We start from the raw sequence: 23,189 nt of genomic DNA on the forward strand, positions 1-23,189 counted from the left end.
AACCTAACCCCAATATCATTTCAATATTTTGTGTCCATGTGGGTAACAACACACTAATTTGCCTGTAGAGTAGAAGAGAGATCCGATTACAGCTCATGAGGAGACACATTCTAATGTCAGGTGTGACCTGACAACAGCTATCCACTTGTGGATGTTAATTCCAGGTCTAAACAGGGCCCATGGGTCCCTGTGAGCTCAAATAAGTTTGTTGAATCAATCTAACAGGATTTTCAAATACTAATAAATACTGTGGGTTACCTGAGGTGCATTAGTGGCTACTAGAAAGGCATTTGTGCGACCAGGGTGGTCATAGTCGTGCATTGCAGCTGCTACATAAAGGGCCATGAGCTCCAGGGCAGGTATGTTCCAGGCCAGGCAGCCATAGCTGTCGTCTGAAATGGAGGAGCTCTTGGAGGAGGCATAGGATATCCTGCCAGGAGAGATCCCACTATCTGAATCTGGAACATGACAGCAAACAAGATGGACGTCACTGAATGTCTCACTGACTGAAAATTAAGTGTAGATCTATGGTGTCTTTGTAGAAGCAGGTTAGAAGAGCAGTTCTTTCCATAATTAAGCAGAAAAATCAAATGTTGAATTTCACCACACACACACACACACACACACACACACACACACACACACACACACACACACACACACACACACACACACACACACACACACACACACACACACACACACACACACACACACACACACACACACACACACAATCTCTCATATCACTGCCATGTTCTCATCTCCTTCTCTCTATGGTCCCTTATCAAATGACAGCTGCTGTGGCAGCCTCAGTGGGAGACATCAGTGGATAAGCCTCAGATCATTTCTAATAGAGATAAAATATCAGCAGAGACAAGCACGAGAATCTCTGCTTTTTAAACCCAGCCATCTGTGTTCTGTCAAAAAAAGGCCTCGTCCCGTAACAGAGAGGATAATAGTATAAGTCACAAACACAATCAGTTACAATTAAGAGATTTCTGACATCAGGAAGTGGGCGAATAATGGAGTCGTAGCCTATGCACTTTCAAACAAGAGCAATTAGCCGGAAAGGATAATGAGTGCACACTTTAATGCAAGTTCTATCTACTTTTTCTCTTTTTTAATGATAATGATAGGAAGTGATATTGTTTTATTTTTAGGAGCAAAATATATTAAAAAAATTCACCTAATCAGAAATTTCTTTGTAGGATTATTTTGTGAATATTGCCCAACATGGGGCAACAACACGGAAGAGGTAGCAACCAGAGATAGATAATATTGCTAATTGATAATTACTAATCAATGCACATTCACCCACCTCATACACTGACTGCTTCCACAGGTTTTTCATTAGGTAAAACAAAATGTCCTTCGACTAATTTGGGACACTATTTTCCAAGCCTGACATATTTATTAACTTTTTACACTCTGAGGAAATCACAGGGAACAACTCTACAAACTGAAACAACAATTCTATATCACTGTTGTTTACCTGTGTCGCTTCCTGTCACATGCTCACTGTGGATCTGCTGGAACCCAGGGATTGGTCGAGTGGTCAGGTACCAGACAGCATGTAGCACATCAGTAGCATGAACGCGGTTGTGATCTGTGTGTTTTTAACCACAATAAGTTTGAATTAGTTTATTGTACCATGCATAACAGCAATGATTTTAAATTTTAAATTATTGGTCATAAAAAAAAGACTTAATTCCTTCGAAAATACACATGAACACTCACAGGGAATGTCCCTGTAGCCATTCTCCAGAGCAAAGAAGTACGACATGAACTCCCTCACCGGGATCTTGAAAATTTCAAACAGACATGTATCCTGGAAAAGAGTGTACGTCACCTGAGGAAACACAAGAGAGCTTTACTGTTACACCAGTCAGAATAGAGGACAGCTCCATCACTGATATTCAGTGGAACATTAAAATAACTATTAAATATATATCTTTAATATATTAATAAATATAATATCACTTACTGGACTTTGTAAAAAAAATTATAACTGAATTATTAGGGCCCGAGCACCGAACAGTAGGAGACAGTGGGATTACTATTGAAATTGTAAGGATTATTATTATTATTTTTTTTTTTCAGGCAAATGAATTGGCTTTTTGAGGGCTTTAATTGTATATTTAGATTTTCAATGCTGTTTATCTGTGGCTTGACTCTTATTTAAACAAAGTGTCTGTTGGGAGCCTTTAGGAAACTGTACTCCTGCTGATGAGCTCATTATTGAGTCCACACCACCTCTACCTGCATACTGTTACAATCCAGTGCATTCTTCTTGTTCTAACCCTTTATCAGCACTGCACTTGTGACACTTGTAGTTACTAAAATTACAAAAGTTGGTAGGTCACACAAATCCTGACAGATAGTCATTAAAATCGTTCAGGTTCAGTATATCTCACTGGACAGAACGATTTGCTTTTTATAGAGATTTAATACTACAGCTACAGGAGATGATGGTTTCATACTAACATAGCTAAGTATGCTTCCGTTCTTCCCTCCCGTTCTGTCCACCAGGTCAAAGATCTGGAAGTTCCAAGTGTTCATCCTCTCCATGAGAGCCTCGTGGTCCTCCAGCATAGGATCCAACCTGAACTCCCGCTCACCCTGAAGACGATCAGAACATGCACGAATTGTGGAGATTAATATAAATATAACTTCCACTGACGCAGAATGATTTGAACATGAGAGAACACATATTATGCCGAATATTGAAACAGTCTAGCAGAGACTGCACTGCCTGAAGCATATCTGGAAAATATAGTACATGCTAAGCATGTGGCACAGCTTGAAAGTTGGTCTGTTGAATTAAGTGGGATTGGGCAGATTATTATCAGATGACTATAGAAAGCTAAACATGACGCATTGATCAATTAATTTAAATGATTGTGGGTTCAACTCTCAAAGTGACCACAAGTCATATTGTCCATGAATACAATACTGAACCCCTGTATTCCAAGTCATGATAAGCAAGTCAAGATAAAAGTATGAGCTAAAATGGCGGAAATGCCACAATGGCAGGTGGGTCTGATTTGGTCATTTATGTGGAGGCAAAGAACAAATAACATGCAAATAGAATAACTGCCCCGCGTGTTGTGCTGCAACAGAAGATCATCGCGTGAGCAGAAGCTGTCTGATAAAGCACACCTCTGATTCCTGAGTCTGCTGGTCTGTGCTTGAGCTCTTCTCCTTCTGGTCTGTCTGCCCCTGGTTCCCTGCAACATCTGGCCTCCCGTCTCCAGACGTGTCCACCTCCAGGCTCTCCTCCCTGATCAGGGGCTCACCGCCAAAGTCCAGATCACATCCTGCACAGTGAAGGGGAGAGTATATGGATACATGCACACATTTATTTTTTTACATCATGTTCCATTCATTTACTTTTTAAATTAGCTTTTGGTAGTGGAATTACTTGTATATAGTAAAGATGTGCAAGTCTATCTATTCCAACCCAAGATCCATGGTTTTCCTGATTACAGGCACATGCAGAGTAAAAAAATCAAGTAGTAATGCCAGCTAACATGACTGCACCCATATCATTTCAGAATTTTAGCCTTTGCCTCTGAATGTTTGTGTGTTTCAACTTTCTTTATAGTTGGATCCAGCACAGAGCAGCATTAACCCCCTGAACTGCTTATAGAATACCAAAGCCACCACTCTTCTCCACTGTATAATGTGCATGAAATGTACCTGAGCGCCTGCGCTGAGCCTCACTGCTGAATGATTGATGAGATTCCCCTGCATCACTGCTGGAAACTCCTTTGAGCATCTGACGCCCGCAGCTGAAATGGACAGACGCGACAAACTCAGACAAGATCAGCTGCTGCATCTATCCATGTAGAACAACCGGTAACTAAAGGAGTGGAAAAAATATGAATCAGTCAAATGACACTTCAAATCAGCAGCTCTTGCCTGGTGCAGAGGGGGAAGGTGGCGCCACGGAAAGCCTGCTGGAAATCAGGTGAGCTGAGGGTGTAGCTCAGGGGTTTGTGCAGGTTCAGACTGACGCTCGGCTTTGTCAGGAAGTCGGCAGTGTCGGGGAACTCCACGGGCGACCGTGTGACGAGGGACAATGAAGAGCCCGTACCTACTGCAGGGGGACTGTGGCTTGGTGAGGTGACTGGGCTCAGGCTTGGAGATGCGCCTGGAGAGAATGGAGGGAGTTCAGGAAAAGAAAGAGGAACATTTCCAGTCAAAATATGAACAATTAACCAACATGTAGCATCTGTGGGAAACTTTACAGTCATGTCTCACCGGCTCTCCTCGACCCTGCGTGGTATGTGAGGGTAACAGAGGAAGACCTCTGCTTGGGAATGGTAAGCAGGTTTGCACTGGGCCCATTGGACAGACCTGAGCTGGAGCACAAAACACACATATTCAAATAACTTAACTTTACACAGTTTCTATTCTTTAAAAGCTGTCTTGCAATTAGATGTTTTGCATCATTTGGTGCATTAAACACTTCAGTCCACAGCTGTACTATTGTTGGATATATCAGTTCTACAACACCTCCTAAACAAAAAGTGTATTATGATGTAAAAGTCCAAAGGAGCTCTTCAGACAACATTACCAGTCCTGTGCTGCCATCCTGTGGAGAAGCATATACACTGCACCTCCGTGTCAGCAACACAAGTATGTTGTCCAAATAAATTTAAACTGTGTATAAGAGTTGTTTACAGTCACTAAAGAAATCAGATATTATGTCAGTGCATGCAAACAGTATAATTATCATAATTCAGTTTAACTCGGTCCTTGATTGGTAACATTTTTAGATCTGTTTCTACATTTTCAATCAGAGAAGAGACGACAACATGACATGTTGGAATCAAAATTGGGCCAATTCAGGTATATAGTATATAAAATTTTAAGCATATAATGTATGTGAGCCATTTTGAAAACTGTATGTGTTTCTGTGTCAGTACCTGGTCAGGTTGAGGTCGGGGTGAGATCTCTTGCCATTGTTGCGCTCCCAGCGTAAGGAGGTGGATTCCAGAGGAGAGAGAACGGAGGAGGAGGAGGTGGAACTCCGCCTGGGCTGAGGGGTGGGGAGGCTGTTTCTGCTGCTCAAACCCTGAACAGGAAAGAACACGTCTTTATACGCAAATTGAAGATGCTGCTTATGTGGCTGTGAGCATTTGTTAAAAGCCACGTTCAGATTCATAATTTAAATTTTTTTTAAACAACATAAACATTAAGTCATTTCAGTGAGGCCCGTAGAAGAGTCCTGGGGTCAAAGTGCTTAACCTGGCTCGACATTTACCACAATGCCAGGCAGGGTCATCTGGCTACACAACACAATATATGGCCAATCACTATGTGACAAGCTTGGGATGGGAATTGATAAGATCTTATTTACACCAATGCCATAGTTGACCGTTCATCTAGGTCTGGTTTGTGTTGATTAACAATGACTGATCAATTTTCTGTGTGGGTGGAAAAAGGTAGGCCTACATTTAAATTCAGGTTTTCTTAGTCATAAAAAGAATCTGAGGGTGCGTTCGAATAGTCCAATTTAATTAGGAACCTTCCTAACTGAGTGAAATGACCCGGAAGTATTTCACTGGCCGCCATAATAAGAGCTGTTTGAATTCTCTAAATGATAAGGAAAGGATTTTCAGTGCTTCCTAACTTATCTCCTTTATCATAGGAAACATCGGACCGTACTTTATGAAAGAAAGGCCCCACAATTCTTTGTGGCAGCAACATTTAAAGCAACACATCATATTTTCACCATTTTGTGCGTAACTTCTGTTAAAAATAAAGTTGGTTTAAAACAAAAAACACAGAGTGTAAGTGGAGTTTGATTTTCACTGCGCCGTGGTTCTCCTTTCCTAACTCCTTACAGCTTCTCCTTCACATCTTTCCTTAACCTTGCAATGTATTTCATCTCGGTAAAAGAATAATGATTCGGTGAAGTAGTTTATTTGGATTTTGCGAACTCAACCTGAAACTCAAGCCTGCTAATGTTATTATAACAAAGGACATTTACCCTTGGTGATGGACTTGCTTCTTGGTTGTGAAGCAGTGGCACTCGTGCGTAAAACACATGGCATTCCTGGAATTTATGCCCATGTTGAGAAGAACATTGTTTTAGCAAATTGATGGTGTTTCCATTGTTGTTCTTCCAGAGCAATTTTATAGAGATTATAATCCACCACTCTTGGTTTTATTTTTTTCTCAGCTAAATGAAGCCACGCTTTGGTCTGTTACTTCCTCTCTGCCAGGACTCCTTCTTGCCAGCAGCGTAGACGCACATTGTGCAGCGTCATTGTTTTGGAATGTACAACTGTCAGAACAATATGCCGGCGTCGATAAAAGGAAGTGATAAACTCAGATGGTTTTGAAAAGTTTGGATCTGGTTCTTGATTCCGGCCCCTAAAAATGACGTAGTTCTGTTATCTACCTCACAACCATCCTAAGTAAAAACACCAGAGTTCCTTACTCATCAGTTTATGTATTCATGCTGGTGCAGTTGTAATGCTTGCTCACCTTAATGGTTTTCCTGTCCGGCCTCTCTACAGCATCCTCCACCTCGTCGCAGGGGTAGAAACCTGGGAAGGGGGTGAAGGGGTTGACCCTGGGACGGCACGAGCCTGAGAACGTCCCCATGAGGCTGGAGATGCTGCGCAGAGCTGAGATGGTGTGGGGCGACAGAGACGAGTCCATCAGCAGGTCCGACACCAAGTTCCGAGCCTCGTTGATGACTGAGAGATCCACGCCGTTGCCACTCACCGCACCCTGTCGCATGCACACGTACAGCACACAGGTTAGGGGAAGAGGGAAGCAAAGGCACTTCAGTGCAGCACATATTTACAAAGTTACTAATTCTCTGCTGTATTCTCACATGGGCTCACTCTGGGACTTTTTCCGGACATTTTACTAGGGGCTGGCAAGAAAAGTTCTGGAGAATCACCGGAGCAACTGACTCGGACAGTTGTGTGCTCACATACAGCCTCTCAGGATAATTTCTGGGAAATGTCTGGAGTTCAATGCCTGTCTGAAAGCAGTACGAGTGTCTTTGTGGGAAAGTTTTGCCCTCAGTTTTCTTCCAATGTGAAGAAAACTAATGGCTAATGGCCAAATTGGCTTTTGGCTAATGGCTTGAGACAGTGTAGTCTACTGGCCTCCTGCTGGAGTGTACTGTGTTTGACATAGTGGTGTTGTGGTAGGAGCGATGACATCAGGTCCATGGTGCTTTTGATGACCTCCCACCTTTCTCTCAACTTTACTCTGCTCCATTTTCCTTTTTTTTAGGGATCCTAATTTCCCACGACTGACTCTGCTAGTTACTCCTTCTAACTTCTTCTCTCACCTCATTCCTCTCCTGTTGTCGCCTCTATTCATCTAACATGACTACTGTATATTGGGAGGAAAATACACTTAATCTAGAGAGGTGTAGTGCTATGCTAATATAACAATGATATCCCATAAACTGTAGGAACAGTTTGCTTCAAAATAGGTGAAATTCTTTCTCTAAGGGAAAATATTCTGACTGGCTCTGTCCTGTCTAACAAGAACAAATACTGACTTTCAGTCTGTATGAGTTAAATTCTTTGATAGATTACGCAAATACTTCAAACAAGCAAAAGAATGTCAGAGTAAGATAAAAGTGTGGCATGACAACAATGCCAAGGTCATTGTATGCCAGATTTTACACAATGTGTATTTTGCCTAACCACAAGTCAAATATCAGGGAGAGGACTGAATGTCCTAAAGATGACTTATGGACAGCTGCTACTCGTGGACCACAGAGACCGTTCTGTCTGAAAAGTTCTTTATTAGCTGTATGCTAACCGAATGAACCAGACATATGTACTGTCACAACATGGAGCTGAAATACTGACCTGATACTGTGGCTTGTACCAGTGTTTCAGATCCCAGTCCCATAGGATCATCTGAAAAACACAAGAGAGACACAGAAACAGTCAGTAAAATCATCGTCACTGAATAAGTCCTGCTACATAACAGAGAGTATGAAATGTATTAATATAGAAAGAGCACAGGCTTTGACCTGCGCTGCACTTAGAGCATATTAGGATTTTCTTTCAGTGAGGGCGCTGGCGGGTCAGCAGGAGAGCGACAGAGCTTCTGCTGTTCTATTCTGCCTGTTATCTAAACACACAGTGTAGTAACAGTTTACATTAAGGATTTCCTGCGCCACATGATGCACTCTCCTACTACAGGTATGCTAATGCACGTCACTTTAGCAACAGCACACCGCACTGAGAGCGGCAGCAGAAGAAAAGCAAACCACTAAAACCACCACAGTGCGTCTACAATGGAGCAATGAGATCTTATCAGGCTGCAGCTACGTCAATTGGCCTGTTGGTAACCAAACAGCTCTCACACATTACAGCAGTGTGCAGTCAAAGCTGGTGCAGGCTGGACCTGAAATAACCTGGTGTGGGTTCACTATAAAAATACAATCAGATCCTCCGAGAAACTAGTCAAGAAAACAATTATCTTATTTGTAATATGATCTAATTATACTTTGCACTTTCAGATTTTTTTAAATAGCTGCCTGCATTAAAAAAAAAACTTGCCATGCACATTTGGCAGAAAGCACTGAAATCTATAACTTCTGACACAACACCTGCTATTGTAATGTGATTAGGTATAATAGTAATATAATATACATATTATAATATAATGGGAGGAGATAAAGCAGTTTCTCATGTAAACAAATCAAGGCCACCATGCAGTCTCACCCCTTGCCACAAGGGGGACAGACTCAGAAGCCTTATGTGAGAAGGAGCTCCACTAACTCTAACCACCCCAACCTAACCTGTAAACACACACCATCCTCATATATGCTTTTATTTTTAAATCTCAGCCAGAGATCATACCGACAGGAATAATCTATCACAACAAATATGATAAGTGAAAATGTGTCTAATAACAGAAACAATGGCCCACATTTAACTTCTATCTGTTTTTTATACCATGCTCTTCTGATTTTACACATTTGTGTTTTGTATGTGAGCATGTGCAACATACAGTTCATGAAATCTATAACTGTGGTTGCTAAATAGATCAGCGGCTCCCTCCCATCTCCTCTAATCAGTAACCGTTTCATTGATCAAAGTGGGATGTTGGGTGTTTGTCATCAGCATCTGTACAATGCTGCCAAACATTTAATATGGCAAATAGGCCCTGCCATGGCAACCTGACATAGAGGCCAGCAAACAATGCTCCATACACCATGGCAACAGGATGGCGGGAGACGGCTGGAGGACAGAGTTGTTGGCCTTCTGCTTATTTACGGAGACACACACGAGGGGCTGAAACAGAGAAGACAGTGTGAAGGAAGGGATGGAGAGTAAAGGACAGACGGAGATAAAAGAAACGGAGACACGTCTCGACACAATGTGCACTCGTCCTTCATTTAACTCAACCAAAGGATCGTGTTATGTTGGCAGTTCCATTTTCTACTGACGCTCGTGATCACATACGCAGCACACGCCCAGTGACACACTCAAATGTCTGCAGCGTGTCACACGATATATAGCCTAGTATGTGTACATGCTGTCAGCACCTAACCCTTACAGTGCGTGCTCCTCTTTACCTCTAACTATCTGCACACAATGCACAAAAACCCTGGCGCCTCTCTCAGTGGCACTCTGCTCGGAAACAGGAAAAGCTGGATGAAGGGGCGACACCACCACCACCACCGTCCCCATTAAAGCATGTGCCAAGCAACAACTTATTTACAGTGAGGGCCTTCTGCACGTGAAGAGATTAAAATCTTTCAATGAAAAGGAGAGATATTTTCTTTAGTGGTGTTATGAAAACATGACATGAGGGCGGACACAGACAGAGACACACAACTCAGCAGCTGACTCCCAGACACCTGTTCACGCATGGATACACACAGACACACAAGCACGTCACAAAACACATTGTATTGTTTCTCACCTCCACGACATTTAGGTTGTTGACAATATGCTTTTTTGTTAAGTAGATTGAGGTTGACGTTGATTTTGTGCATTCTGTTTGTATACTGCGACTCAACTCACGTATATCAGATAGCTACAGTTTCTCTTCACTGTGCAGAGTAAGATTATTATAATTCTTTTAAACCTAAGTTTTTATTTATGTTTTCAACACTTATACATTCATATAGAACAAACAAGACAACTGTTTTGGGTGGTACACCTCCTTCAGTCCATCCATTCTTTTCATCAACTAATTCTGTTATCCTTCTCCATAGTCTTTGTGGCTATTTCTGGTTCTGAATGACATCCATTTCTCCCACTTTTCATCCAGCTCTGTTTCTTGAAGTTGCATAATGAGATTTTAAATTAAGTATGAGACCAACTTATAAAAAATTATGCATTGCTGCAACACATTTAACTATTTCTACTAATAATGAAAAAATTGTCGTAACTAGAATGTCACTCAGTGGTGTCCAGATTTATATTTGGATCTGCACTAAATTGCACATGCTCATAAATGTAAGTCCTATTAACATAATTGATTTTTCATCAAGATCCATGAGTTAAGAAAATCAGGAAAAATTCCCGGATCCATCACCTGATCTGGATCGGCACCAAAGTTTGATGAGTTCTTCCTTGAAAAGCAATTGTGTCATTTTTTTCGTAATCCTGCTCACCGACAAACAAGCAAAGGCAGAGGTAACCTAATTTGTGGAGGTAATAAGATATATAGAGATAATAATAATAATAATAATAATAATAATAATAATAATAGAGAATATAGAGACATATTTATTTTATATATCTATATTAATTTATGGTACCGGTATTTCATAGGGGAAATAACTGCACTTTATGTGTCCACACCTGCATGTAAGAAGAGATACAAAGCAAACGAGGACAGACAAAACAAGCGGTAACAAGAACAGTGAAACACGAGTGGGCCCACTTAAATGTACAGGCAAAAAAAAAAAGAAACACGTCAGAATAACTCTTCACATACACACAATTATTCAGCAAGAGACAAGTCGTAAATATTTCCTCACAGGAGTCAATAAACCTGTGCGATCTATTAGACTGCTGGTTAGTCACACCTGCATGTCATATGAGCGCGGCTCTGACACTGGGGTGCGAGAGGTGCTGGAACTGATAAAAAGACGCTAATAAGAGTGTGGGGGGGTGGGGGGGGTGCAGAGAAAAAAGGTATCAATGGCAGACAGGCGGTGCATTTGTATGGAGAGGAGCAGGGCACTGCTGACGTCAGTGTGCAGCGACACACACCGCGTCAGCAGCCCCTCCGCACATGCACGCGCTGATAATGATTGGCTCTGGCTGTCGAGGCGAGCACGGGGAAGGAAAAAGATGATATGGACAGAGAGGAAAAGAGAGAACAGGCCGGCCTGATTCTTTTAAAACCCCTGTTCAGGAAAGAGAGTTAACCAGATGAGGTCTGCAGAGTGTGTGTGTGTCCTGTTGGTCTGACATAGCTTGAAGTACTGGGATAAGGCTGGGCCTGTATCTCAGTGGCACAGCTCAGACAGTGGAGCTGAGTGTAGGCCGGCAGCTGAAGGAAGGAGCAGGGATTAAAAAAAACTGTCTCTGAACTTTTGACCCAGACTGGCTCACTAAAAAAGATGTATCCTGCTATCAAACTCGTACAAAAACCTGACTCGTATGACAAAATATATCCTTGAGATGCAACATTTTAATTTCATCTACAAAATGCATTTTGATTGATTATCAATAGTAAATTCTACAACTTTGATGAAGTGTTTTAACCTTGTGGAATGAAACAGAAATCTTTACAAGAGTTGTACAAATGTCTTCCATCAAGAGTTGCACACTTAGGAACTTACTGTTTGCAATTAAGTGATACCTCAACAATTTGACTATAAAGTTTTATTTACTAACGATGGTAAATAAAGACCGTTTTGGATATTGCTCTCACAGTATGTGGTCTTCATAACTAAATTAATCTGATAATGTTGGATAATGTAGATACTGATAAAAGCAAAATGGTTACAAATAAAAAGAAAGACTACAGCAGTGAACGTATAATAACCCCAGAACAAGAATGAAGTTACTTGGTTAAAAGTGACAAGAAAGCTCTGAGAAAGATGATGTGCAAAATGTATCAAGTGCAAATGAAAACAGGAAGCACAGATAAGAAGACACAAAACCACAGAATGGACAGAGAGTTATGGGCCAGTGTTTATTTGTTATCCAACCAGCAGATTCTAACGTGACATTCAGCAGCATGACTGGGGCTCGACCTAAACAACAAGCATTCATTGCATTCATTGTTTGATGTGTGTCAAAAGAAATCAACCACTGTCTCGATATATTTTTCCATTTGCTTTACAAAGTCTAAATAAATGCACAACACAATCTGGAACTCTCTGGACTTGGTACGGCAGATGATCAAAGCATGAACTGACTGAGCAGCTGCATGTTAAAAAAAAGGAGGAGATACAGATTGTCCCACCAGTGTAACAGGGCAGACAATCTACAGGACCAAAGACTTGTTCAAAATCTTTTTGCATTCTGAGTTGCTTGGCTCGCCACCAGCCCACAGGTCAACGGGCCCAAACTGGAAAACTCACGGTACTCCAGATGGCCGGTCCGCCTATAAGGCTGTCACCAGTATCGTCGGGGCAACCTGACAGGACCATGGAAAATTCTTTGACGAGGGGAAGGAGCTCGTGCAAAATGTCATCCCTCTCTTTCACACTCATCTACCACTTCACTGGACTGGTGTTGTTCAGCGTCTGCCCTGCAAAAAGCCAGCATCTGTTCATGTCCTTTGGAGTATTTTTAAGTACGTCTATAACAAGATTGGTTTCTTAGTATCCGTGTGGTGTTTGTCCTACTTGGCACAAATCTAGTCAATAAAAAAAAAAAAAAAAACAGTAGAGAAGTTACGATACCGTTTTTCCCTTCCTGAAACTGATTCCGATACCTGGACTTTTCTTATTGGCTGATATAGAGTACCGATCCGATACCAGTACATTTAAAAATATACCAGCTTATATAACATAATTTAACAGCTAAATGCCACTAACCCTGTATGGAAGTGATGATTGCTATCATTGTTGTATGACCTGGCTCAGGCTTAACTCTTTGCAAAAACAGATACATACAGTGAATGAATATTATAGAATTTCTAGTTTGACAGTCATAACTGAAAAAGACCACTAATAAATAGATCTAGGAATACACAAGACTACTTTTCTCACTTTTGTGGAACTTTCCAACCTCAAATATTGCGAAATTCGTGGCATTTTAGCTAGCTCTGGCTAACGCTAAACTAGCATCCCCGAAATCTCTTTTTCTTCACCTCTCTGAAAACAGTGCTTGCCAGTGGCAGTACAGTGCAACTGCTGTTTTGGAGCGGCGAATGAAGAAGTGATTTCAGGGAGAAGGTAATTGCAGTTTTATCTGGGTGAAACTAATATACTTTTTAAAACGTGGTATCAGCTCGCCCCCTAGCATTTTAGTTAGTATCAGAGGCATTTTCGATTCTTATTTTGGTATCGGAACATCTCCAATGAAAAAGAGCTAAAAATGTCAACCATCCAGGGCATGAAGAAGGTACCAATTAGATTAAAAGTCTCATGTCTCATTATTCTGTGGTGTAAAAATTCAGTTCAATTCCACCGCTAGTTACTATTACAATTGTTAAACAATAAAACACAATTCGCAGCCGTGGTTGTTTTCTATGTGTTGCAAAAAGATGCCCCACGCTGTGTCTGTGAGATACAACAGGGTGCCTCATAAGTTTTCAGTTTCTTATCACAAACGTATGGGCTGGAGTTACACAAACACCACCACAGAGCACATTACTTGTTCATTTCATTCAACAAAGCTCCAGTTTGTAAACGGCTCCAAAGAATGCCACACTGGAAAAAATGAATGTGTATTTATAGAAGCTAGTGTGCTTGACGGGAAGACACTCAGGCTAATGAGGAGCGTGAAACAGTCTTGAGAATCGGAGTCACGTCACATTCAGGGTATTTTATAGTCTGATATTCTCTATTTGTCAGCCGCCACAAAATTTTCACACAAAAAAAATCTGCCGTGAAGAACTTAAAGCAAGGCAGCATGCTGGGGTCAGAGACTAAAAAGAGGGTAATGACATCTTCCCAAAAGTGAAGCCAGTGTCTCAATCACCACCTGGTGGCTGGCTGCAGTATATGTCATAGACACCACCTCCTCCATGTTAGTGGATGGATTTGAGCCAAACTAAATAGTCAAAGTACAAATTTTTCTCACAAATATGTTCTCTGTCAGTTTACGTAGATCTTACCACACGGACGTATGTTCATTTGCTTATGTTAGCTAATTTTATCCAAACTCCAGGTTGGTTATTTGATGCTATAGAAATGTGTTAAAATGTGACGATTGACAGCTGAGACTGACTCGAGATTGGTCAAGTGCTTGTACTGGTGGGACTTTGCTACTGCAGCTCCATTCCTGATCTCTACTGCGCAGACTGTGGCAACAAATGCGCAAAACGTAAGTGTTTGTATCCAAGATATTTTGGCTTCATTTCTAAATAATGGGAGGAAGTGTAGACATGATCTCCTGGATGGAGTGGAGAATAATGTCTACTGTTTTTTTAAGCAATTCCAAATTTAACAGATAACACAAATATCAAAGATAAGACTGTTCACTATGATTGTGACTACATATGCAAAATTGAAATGTAAGTAGTTTTCTTTTACTTTCTACCTACAATAAATGTACCTACTGCATATGTTTTGAAGTTTATTCTTTTGTGGACTTCCATTTAGGAAAAAATAAACAATGATGGCCATTTATCTTATCACAGGAGCCAGGCAAGAATAACAGCATGTATGACCTTTGGAGAGTGGCAGCGAGCCCAAGTGTAAATAGTTTGAATAGTACTTCTCAAAGTCCTTTATGCTGACATTGATTTGCTGATCTACACGTTCATGTGGTTTACCCAGCGTTAATGTCAGTAATTATTAAAAGGATTATTGACCTTGTGACACACAGAATGTACAATCAGAGCCTGATGAGACCTTTGTGTGTCATCAGAAAAATTAAAGCAGCTATTTATAAAAAGGTACAACAAGTATTCAGATCTGCCTCTGACGGACTGGCCTCTGTTTTGTTTTCCTTTTCTTACAGCTGTATTTCCTCTCCTTATATCAGCCCAATGTTTGGTTTCTAACAAGCTGGGTGAAGTTATCAAAAACTCAGAGGACAAAGGTGATCTCAGTGCAAATATCTTCCGCTGAAAGTGTGACTGGGCAGCCTGGGAACTGGAGGATTTTACTGTCTAGAAATTAACCTGATTGAACTGCAAAATGCCAAAAATCGCGGCCTCCTGATTAATTTCTGTGACACTAATCAATCCCAACTGGCTCAACTTTTACAACAATGCAATATGATGTCATAGAGCAGCCTGATAAATTGTTAAATCAAATACTGCATATGCAAATGCACATTCTAGATGGATCAACTTGTTATGTGAACAGCTTAGTACGGGTTAGTCGTGACTTTATGTTCCAATCTTTGAAAACCTTCAGCTGCATGCCTTTTTGGTACTTTAAAAACTGATATGGTAATTTTGGACATGTTTATAAGTCTATAAATGAAACTGTTGATGTTGATTTCAAAACACTTATGGGAAAATTGTGATAATTGACTAACTAGTTACATTTAGTATCAAGCGGAAATTAAAATTTAACTTATTAAAATATAATAAACATTTTGTCTAAGGAAAATATTGATGTTATTGAAAACTTTTTAAGCTCAGGATGTCAACAATTTAATGACTGCAATTAATTTATTAATCTATTTTGACAGAGATTCTGACAATCTAATAAAAAATAGTCCAGTTTCCTCTATCAAAGTGCAAACGTGATGTATGTCCTTCGCACACAACCTTTTTTGACCACTGTGGAGCCCAAGAGCAATGCTATAGTTTGGCGGCTGGGAGGCCTGAGTACAACAGGAAGGTTATACCTGATATGGACATGAGCGCTAGATGAGGGAGGCTCAAAGCCTTTTAAGGGAACATCTGGTTTTATCATGGAATCAGTGCAGGCTCCTCTCATAAACACAACCTAACGCCTGAGCCCTGGAACTCTGGCCAATAACAAGCATGTGAACACAAACGCCATCCATCAGAGCCGAGCAAAGGGGGGAGGAGTTCACAGGGAAGTAGAGCGAGTGAGACAGACACAAAGAACAGTGAGAGAAGAAGAGACCACAACAGAAATTGTGTGTTGAGTAAATCATTTACAAGCCAGTGACCACTACTGGCTATACGCAGCTTCTCAATTAAAAAAACAACAAAATACTCAAGAAGCACTTGTACACGTGTCGAGTTTAGGGTCATAATCAATATGGAACCGACTTTAAAGAAGTGCCTCAGCATCTGTCAGTGTAGTTGTTTTTGAAGACACTGAAATAACTCATTGCCTTTACAGTATGAGAGTAATTTAACCAAAATCCTTAGTGGTAGTTTGTTTGTGCACCTCATAGCAACAGAGGACTTGCTGCAGGCTGTCTTTTCTACTCTTCTGATCAGGGTGTGTGTATCATAGAGTTAAAGGTCAGCATCATATGGAGCTCAGACATGTACTTTTCAACAGTCTTCACAACTACAACAACCAGTATTTTTGTCTGGAAGTTCTAGCTGAATATTATTTTTACATGGTGTGGTAGTCTGGAGAAACTCAAGTATCTGTATTTGTAAAAACACAAAATAATTAGAGCCTTTTAGACTCTTCTGGGTCATTTTGGCTCTGCTGCTGCATATGTAGTGTAAAGTTCAGTCCGCACAGTTCACAGCTCTCATCAACCCCTGTTTCTAGCATCAGCCAAAAAGATCTGGCTAGATTGGCTGTCCAATACCTGCCCAGACAACGGGGTGAAGAAAGTGAAAGAAATATTTTCTCGGGAGTCGGTGGAGACCAAACCAGAGGTAAAAGTAAAGCGCACGTTGGACTGCTAGAAACATGAAAAGATAATAATAGTGTTCTCTCTCTGTCTGTTAGCCGCCAACTTTGCTAACTGAACCATTTCTACATTATAAGACCATGTTAAAGCTGTATGTTTGTAAGCTAGTTTGGGAGATATTCTGCACTCAAGCTTCCAGAATCCAAGAAGGTAGCTTTTAGGTGTGTGTAGGGTCTGATCCAAGAATATAAAGAACATTTCTGAATGATAAAATGCCCAAGACCGTACTGTAGTTGTCTCATTCTGCTTGGCACAGATGTTTCAGGCAAAACGCCCATTTTCATTGTGAGGCAATTACCTATGAGTGCACAACAATCTGCTTCCTATGGCCAGACAATGGATAACTGTTTTCCACTATGCTTTCTTTGTGGGCACACTTTTACAACAAACCTTCTGAAAGTTTGCAGCACTAGCTACTAGGTACCACAGGTCAGGGACAAACCGTACATCAGTGTCAGGCCAAAAAAAACGGATTTTGTTGCAATGTCCAGCCGAAATAACTTGATGTCTAATGTGAATAATCCAATCTGGCTTGGTACAAAGGTGGGGTATTTCGCATTGTGTAGTCCCCGGTGTTTAGTGCACACATAATGAAGACTGTTAACCTGCCAAGAGGTCGTTATGCACTCGCTGACTGACACAGCAATACAGAAAAGAGAGAAAGAGGCTAAAGCTGCTTTCAGACATGCACTGAACACTGTACATGTTGGGTCTGTATGTGAGAACGCAAATGTCCGAGTCAGTTGCTCTGGACATTTACCAGAACTTTTCCTGCCAGACCCCTAGTAAAATGTCTGGAAAATGTCAGATTGAGACCATGTGTGAATATAGCAAGAAAATGTTTAAGCGAGTGGGCATGTTGATGACATTTCTTAAACGGGACTGATGCAAAACTGAAATTACAAAAAGAAAGCATTCAAATATCACGGGATGAAAAAGAGTTGCAACACCTACGGGATGCAGAGGACGATGTCAACTTGGAAAGACAACAAGATTTTTACTTTATGCCTTGCCTCCTGCATCCTTTAATCTTCAAACTCCAGAAAATGTCCAGAGTTCATGTCTGAAAATGGTTTAAGAGACTGAGTCCACCTATTCAAGAGCAACAGAAGTGTGTCCAAGGCAAGAAGTGATTTTAATGAAATTATAAGTCTGCATTCTTCATAGATCAGTGAGAACAGACACATTAATCTGTCATAATCACAACCATTAACATTCAACAGTCAAAACAATACTGAAAGCTTAAGCAAAAAGTTCACCACCACAAAGAAACACACTTTCCTTCCTGCCTTTAAAAATGATTGCATCAACAATTTTGAATTTAAATAAAACAGGGGGGCTATTTGGGGGTGACCTTCATTACAGGATACATCAGTCACTCCTATTTTTCCTACTCTGACAACAACTGAGCACCAGATATCCAATTTATTTGTATATAATTATCTTCTGCTATTGATGCATTCAACAAACACAAATCCCTGAGCCTGCACTGTATAATAAACTCAATGCATCCAAAAGTGTTGCAAATCAACACTTCCTTAGGCTATACGTCCATCCTGCAGTTTGAACACAGGTGTAACAGTCAGAAGAGTTGGCTTTCTGAGTGACTTTCCCCTCGATATCCCGTCTTCAGAACGAGCAGACTCTGCAGGCATCACTGACAGAGAGTGGATCACAACATAATGCTGGAACCACCAGAGATCAGCGTTTTACATCTGTAAGTATAAACTCCAGAGCTCGGCAAACTCTGCCTGCATCACCTGAGACAGATGCCACATGGCATAAATACTGGAACACTGGCTGACTGTCAGATGAGTCAGAGTCACACAGACCAGAGGTAGGTTTACTAAACAGAGCTAAGGAGAGCAAAGGTGAGGCCTACATGTACCAAGTTTACCAGGATTTGTGTAGTATACAATCCTTTTTTCTTTTTGCGGGAGGACCTTTACATTTCTTGGTATTAAGGCACTGTGGCGTTGCTGTTAAAGGGCACTGCTGGTCATAAATACAGAAAAATAAAGTTGCCAAAATGGCAAAACTTCCAAATCAATTATCAACAAAGATAGTTAGGAAGAATAAAGTAAAGTAAGGGAGAGCTAGAAAATGTAAATTTGTTTAAATGGTAGAAATCATGATCCTCAAGTCAAGACACTGGTGACACGAATTTGCACACCTTACATAACATATGCAGAACTTTTTTGACTCAGAATTTGCAAAATAATTGCAATAATAATTTAATAATTTAAATTCGAGTTTTAATGCTTTTCTAATTATATTTTTTTATATTTATTTCCCTGTAGGTTGTAATCCCTAGATGGACAAATCAATTAACTACAGTATCATGATATATAAATGTCGTCTTAGGGAGACAACAAAGTAAAGGTTTGTTATGGAGACTAGTGTTGCCTGAATGTGACCTTTAGTTTCACTGCTTCCCTATTTTCACTGCTCTGTGGCTCAAAGACAGGCTAACGGTTAACTTCAACACATTATCTGCATGGACAGCTTATCATGTGCCAAAAACATGATAAATGATCGACACCTCCATGATACATTTAGTCTTTGGTAGAGCTGCTCAAATTAGTTTTGACTGGACCGGCTGCGGTCTCAGCTTCTTCTCCGAATGTCAGTAAGTAAGTGAGTGAGTCTGTGAAGCCGTTTTCTGAGATGACCTCCGTAGGATATCAGGAGAATTGGGTCTGTACTTTCTCGAGAGGTTTCCTTTTGAACATGTACATGTTTAATTTTTGCGTCCGTTGCGTGTCTCTAACTAGGGGACTGGCCAGACAAAGTCCACTGAAAGTCCCCAGGAATTTCCCCAATTGGCTATTACTTTTTCAAAATAGTATAGCGTGTACAATTTAAACTAGAATGGCTCTATGCAGGTCCCTCATAAATATGCCTAATTTTTGTCATCAAGATCTATGGATTATTTCCTTAAAAATCTTGCAATGTTAAAGAAAAGGAAAATAACAAAATTCCTGGATTTGTCCAAATCTGTTCCAACATGTACTAGGTTATTTCATGGACATGTCCCGTTCTTCTATAAGAAGTTGGGTGATTATTTTTGTTTAAAAAAATACCTCCTGTCATATATAGTGACATTTTGGACAAACTTTGGGAGATAGCGGCACAGAGGCACTTTGTCAGAGGCTGTGTGCGACAGACAAGAGCTGCTTTGATACGTTCACTACAACGCTGAATTTATCTAGACGTAACTTGGAGGAGCTGTATGCCAGCAAGCAAATGTCTGAATCAGTTGAACCGGACATTAAACAGACGTCGTCCTGCTTGCTCCCTGGTACAAAGTTTGTTATGTCTGATTGAGCCGAAGTGCAAACAGATGAAGCGCTGAAAGCAGCTGACACAAGATATAATGCAAATACGATACACTGACGTCAGGAAAAGGTTAATTGGTGTATTGTGGTTCCACAACAGTTTTCAACTACATCTTCAACTTTGCATGTTGAAAATACACTTAAGGAGCAAATGAAAGACAATTAAAGTTGACTAGTTGGCTTACTGATGCTTTGACCCCTTTCGGATCTGTTGCATAATATCCAGCACTTCTTCCTAACAGGTACATGGTGTTACATTGATGTGTTATTTGAAACATATGGCCTGTTGGCAGTTGCCACAGAAGAAAAAACATATAGAACTGGACAAAAGAAAATTATGGTTTATGCAAACGAGCTAAGCTAGAAAGACTTCAAATGTAATTTGCATCGTTTTTGCTACTTCTACAAACACCCAACCTGATGCATCAACATTTTTTGACGACTTAGCAGCAATAACACATCCAACACAACAGTAACTTTCTATATTATCTGTGTTAAAAGAATATCTTTATTCTATGCCTAAACTCTGCAAACAACTGCTGTCTGTAGCTGAGCACCCAATTCCTTATGCCCAATGTCTATGGTACCATGCCGGGTATGACATCAATTCCACTGTTGATCAACTTGATCCCATGATACAGGGTCAGGACAAAGGCGGATATATACAAAGTAGACAGAGGCTTTTATACTATGTAAAAACATTAATATGGTGTCTGTTACTGAATAAATAAATAAATAGTTTTGCTTGCTTAACCCTTCAGAGTCAGATGTGCCCAGGAAGGTAAGAAGGGATTTAGGCTACATAAATACTAATGTTTTTTTTTTTTTTTTATAAACAGCGTTTTAAAACTAAAATGATCTCCATCCACATGAGCATTTTGGCTCCATATCAGTCATCATTTTTTTGCCGTCATTTCGAGTCTTGACTGAATGAAAGTGAATGCGGGTGATCATCTCCGTTTTGCCCGTCCAGACTATAACTTTGAGTTTTCAAACTAAAACAGGGCAAGCAGCGTGTCCATTCTTCGTTTTAGGTGCTCGGAATAATGTGGGCGGCAGGTGTAAACGTAGCAGCAGTGATGTGTTTTAAACTAAAGTGTAGTAGTCTGGCTGTAGTCAGTGTCTTTGGTTTAACCCCATTTTCTCTAAACTGCACTTTGGCTTGAAGCAATGTCTCTGAGGCCACGACACCACTGCTGATCAGACCTTGATCCCCTAAATATCACTTTTTTAATATTCTTATGAGCACATCATTTCAAGGCGTTCACATGGATCGCTGACAGTTTGGGGCGGGCCACGGCTCAGACTGTATCTGAACAGCACAGTGTGCGTTAGCGGCAATGGGGGTGTGCGATTAAACCCTGAGCTCTGCCATCAGTAAGCTCCATATGACTCTGCCCGTGTCCTTTGCTGTGTATATAGACTGTGTAAATTTCTGTGTCATGGCTCTACAACTTTTCTCGCATAAAGAAAAACAAGGATTCTGCCTCACGTGTGTCAGCCAAGCACGAGCAAATCATGTTCCATTTTCAACCTCACGATGACGCAGATAATACAAGCATCATGCTGCAACCGAAATGTCCTGAATTCTTACAAGATAATAACAAATAACTGCTCAGGAGAAGTGAGCGGAGGAAGTTTATTTCACTCTGACAGGTCAAATTTCGTGTGCAGTCACAGACGAGAGAGGCAGGGGGGGGGGGGGGGGGCACAAGTGGGGTGGGGAGAGGGAGGATGATACAGGTCCCTGGGAATTGATTACACTGAACAATGGCGAGCAGATCGAGAGCAACCTTGGCCAGATGGGGGAGATATCACACTGAAGCTCGGAGTCAGAGACCTTCGTCAGACACAAAGTCTATCTACAAAATCTCACTTACATTATGTGAGGGGAAGAGGGGGGGGTGTCTGGCATTTGAGCCTATGCGTGTGTGCGTGTGTGTGTGTTGGGGGAGGGGCGGATGAGGGTTAAAGTGAGAAAGAAAGGGAGACAGCGACAGACTAAAGAAAAAGTGAAGAAAAGGGGGTGGGGATTGGCCGGGTGCAGTTTCTCCAAAAACAATTTATCTAAAACCTCATCGTTCCACTTTCACAGATTTACTTTTTTACAATAAGTACTCCAAATAAATTGTGCACAGTTATTGGAAATGGTGATCGCGTTGGTTGAAGTTCGGGTTTTCATTGCAGTGACTAATAGTGCTTCACAGTTTTGCCCTTTTCAGTGGGATCTGCCCTCAGCTGCTAAACACACACAAGCCCTCCTCTGTAGCTGCGGCTGACGTCAACCGTCACTTAGCAACAGCCTTTTGGTGTAAAAGCAGCAGTGCTGACACCATTTTCAAAAGAGGCGCACAGAGAAAGACAGAAAGAAATTCAGAGAAAATGAGAAACAGAGCAAGAGTGAACAAAATAAAGACAGGAAAGTGGAGGAAGAAAGTGAGTAAATATTTCATAGAATTGCTGTTTAATGTTTTGGTGAAAATGTAAAATAAAAATAAGAGCTATAATAATTCTCAATGCCACAAAAAAAGAATCACTCTTGTCCGAATTTCCCTTAGATCATCATGCAAAATCTTGCAAATATTGAAAGAAGAAAGAAGGTGATTTTACACCAATAAAGTAATTTGGTGACTATTAAGAGTCAGTAAAACCTCATGTTTTACTAACAGCACGATTCAGTTCAATAAAAAAAAATTACTACACCCTCAACCTATTTTCTCAACCAGACTTTCAAACAAGGGCTCCCACCATCTATGTCATAGCGGTCTAATTTAACCACACCGCCCCTCGTCAAAACCTAACCATGCTCTCTCCCTCTACTCTCACCCTGTCATTGGACTGAGCAAACAGTCAACACACGCAAGGTTCAACAACCTCATCCTGAACTTAAAAGCTAAGCCACCTGAACTGT

At 40.8% G+C, this 23,189-nt stretch overlaps 1 protein-coding gene across 1 annotated transcript in view; it reads right to left on the reverse strand.

Annotated features, from left to right (window-relative positions):
* pde3b (phosphodiesterase 3B) overlaps window positions 1-23,189 on the reverse strand; it is a 38,794-nt gene that overhangs the window by 6,243 nt on the left and 9,362 nt on the right. Inside the window, exons 2-12 of the mRNA XM_034575163.1 lie at window positions 7,857-7,907; window positions 6,502-6,750; window positions 4,935-5,083; window positions 4,267-4,367; window positions 3,925-4,156; window positions 3,703-3,794; window positions 3,163-3,320; window positions 2,488-2,622; window positions 1,741-1,852; window positions 1,496-1,609; window positions 259-458 (exon numbers count right to left, since the gene is read on the reverse strand). Of these exons, the coding sequence (XP_034431054.1) occupies window positions 259-458; window positions 1,496-1,609; window positions 1,741-1,852; window positions 2,488-2,622; window positions 3,163-3,320; window positions 3,703-3,794; window positions 3,925-4,156; window positions 4,267-4,367; window positions 4,935-5,083; window positions 6,502-6,750; window positions 7,857-7,907 (1,593 nt within the window). The remainder of the gene's footprint in view (window positions 1-258; window positions 459-1,495; window positions 1,610-1,740; window positions 1,853-2,487; window positions 2,623-3,162; window positions 3,321-3,702; window positions 3,795-3,924; window positions 4,157-4,266; window positions 4,368-4,934; window positions 5,084-6,501; window positions 6,751-7,856; window positions 7,908-23,189) is intronic.

This window comes from Hippoglossus hippoglossus, chromosome 3 (assembly GCF_009819705.1).
Source record: "Hippoglossus hippoglossus isolate fHipHip1 chromosome 3, fHipHip1.pri, whole genome shotgun sequence".
Lineage (NCBI taxonomy): Eukaryota > Metazoa > Chordata > Actinopteri > Pleuronectiformes > Pleuronectidae > Hippoglossus > Hippoglossus hippoglossus.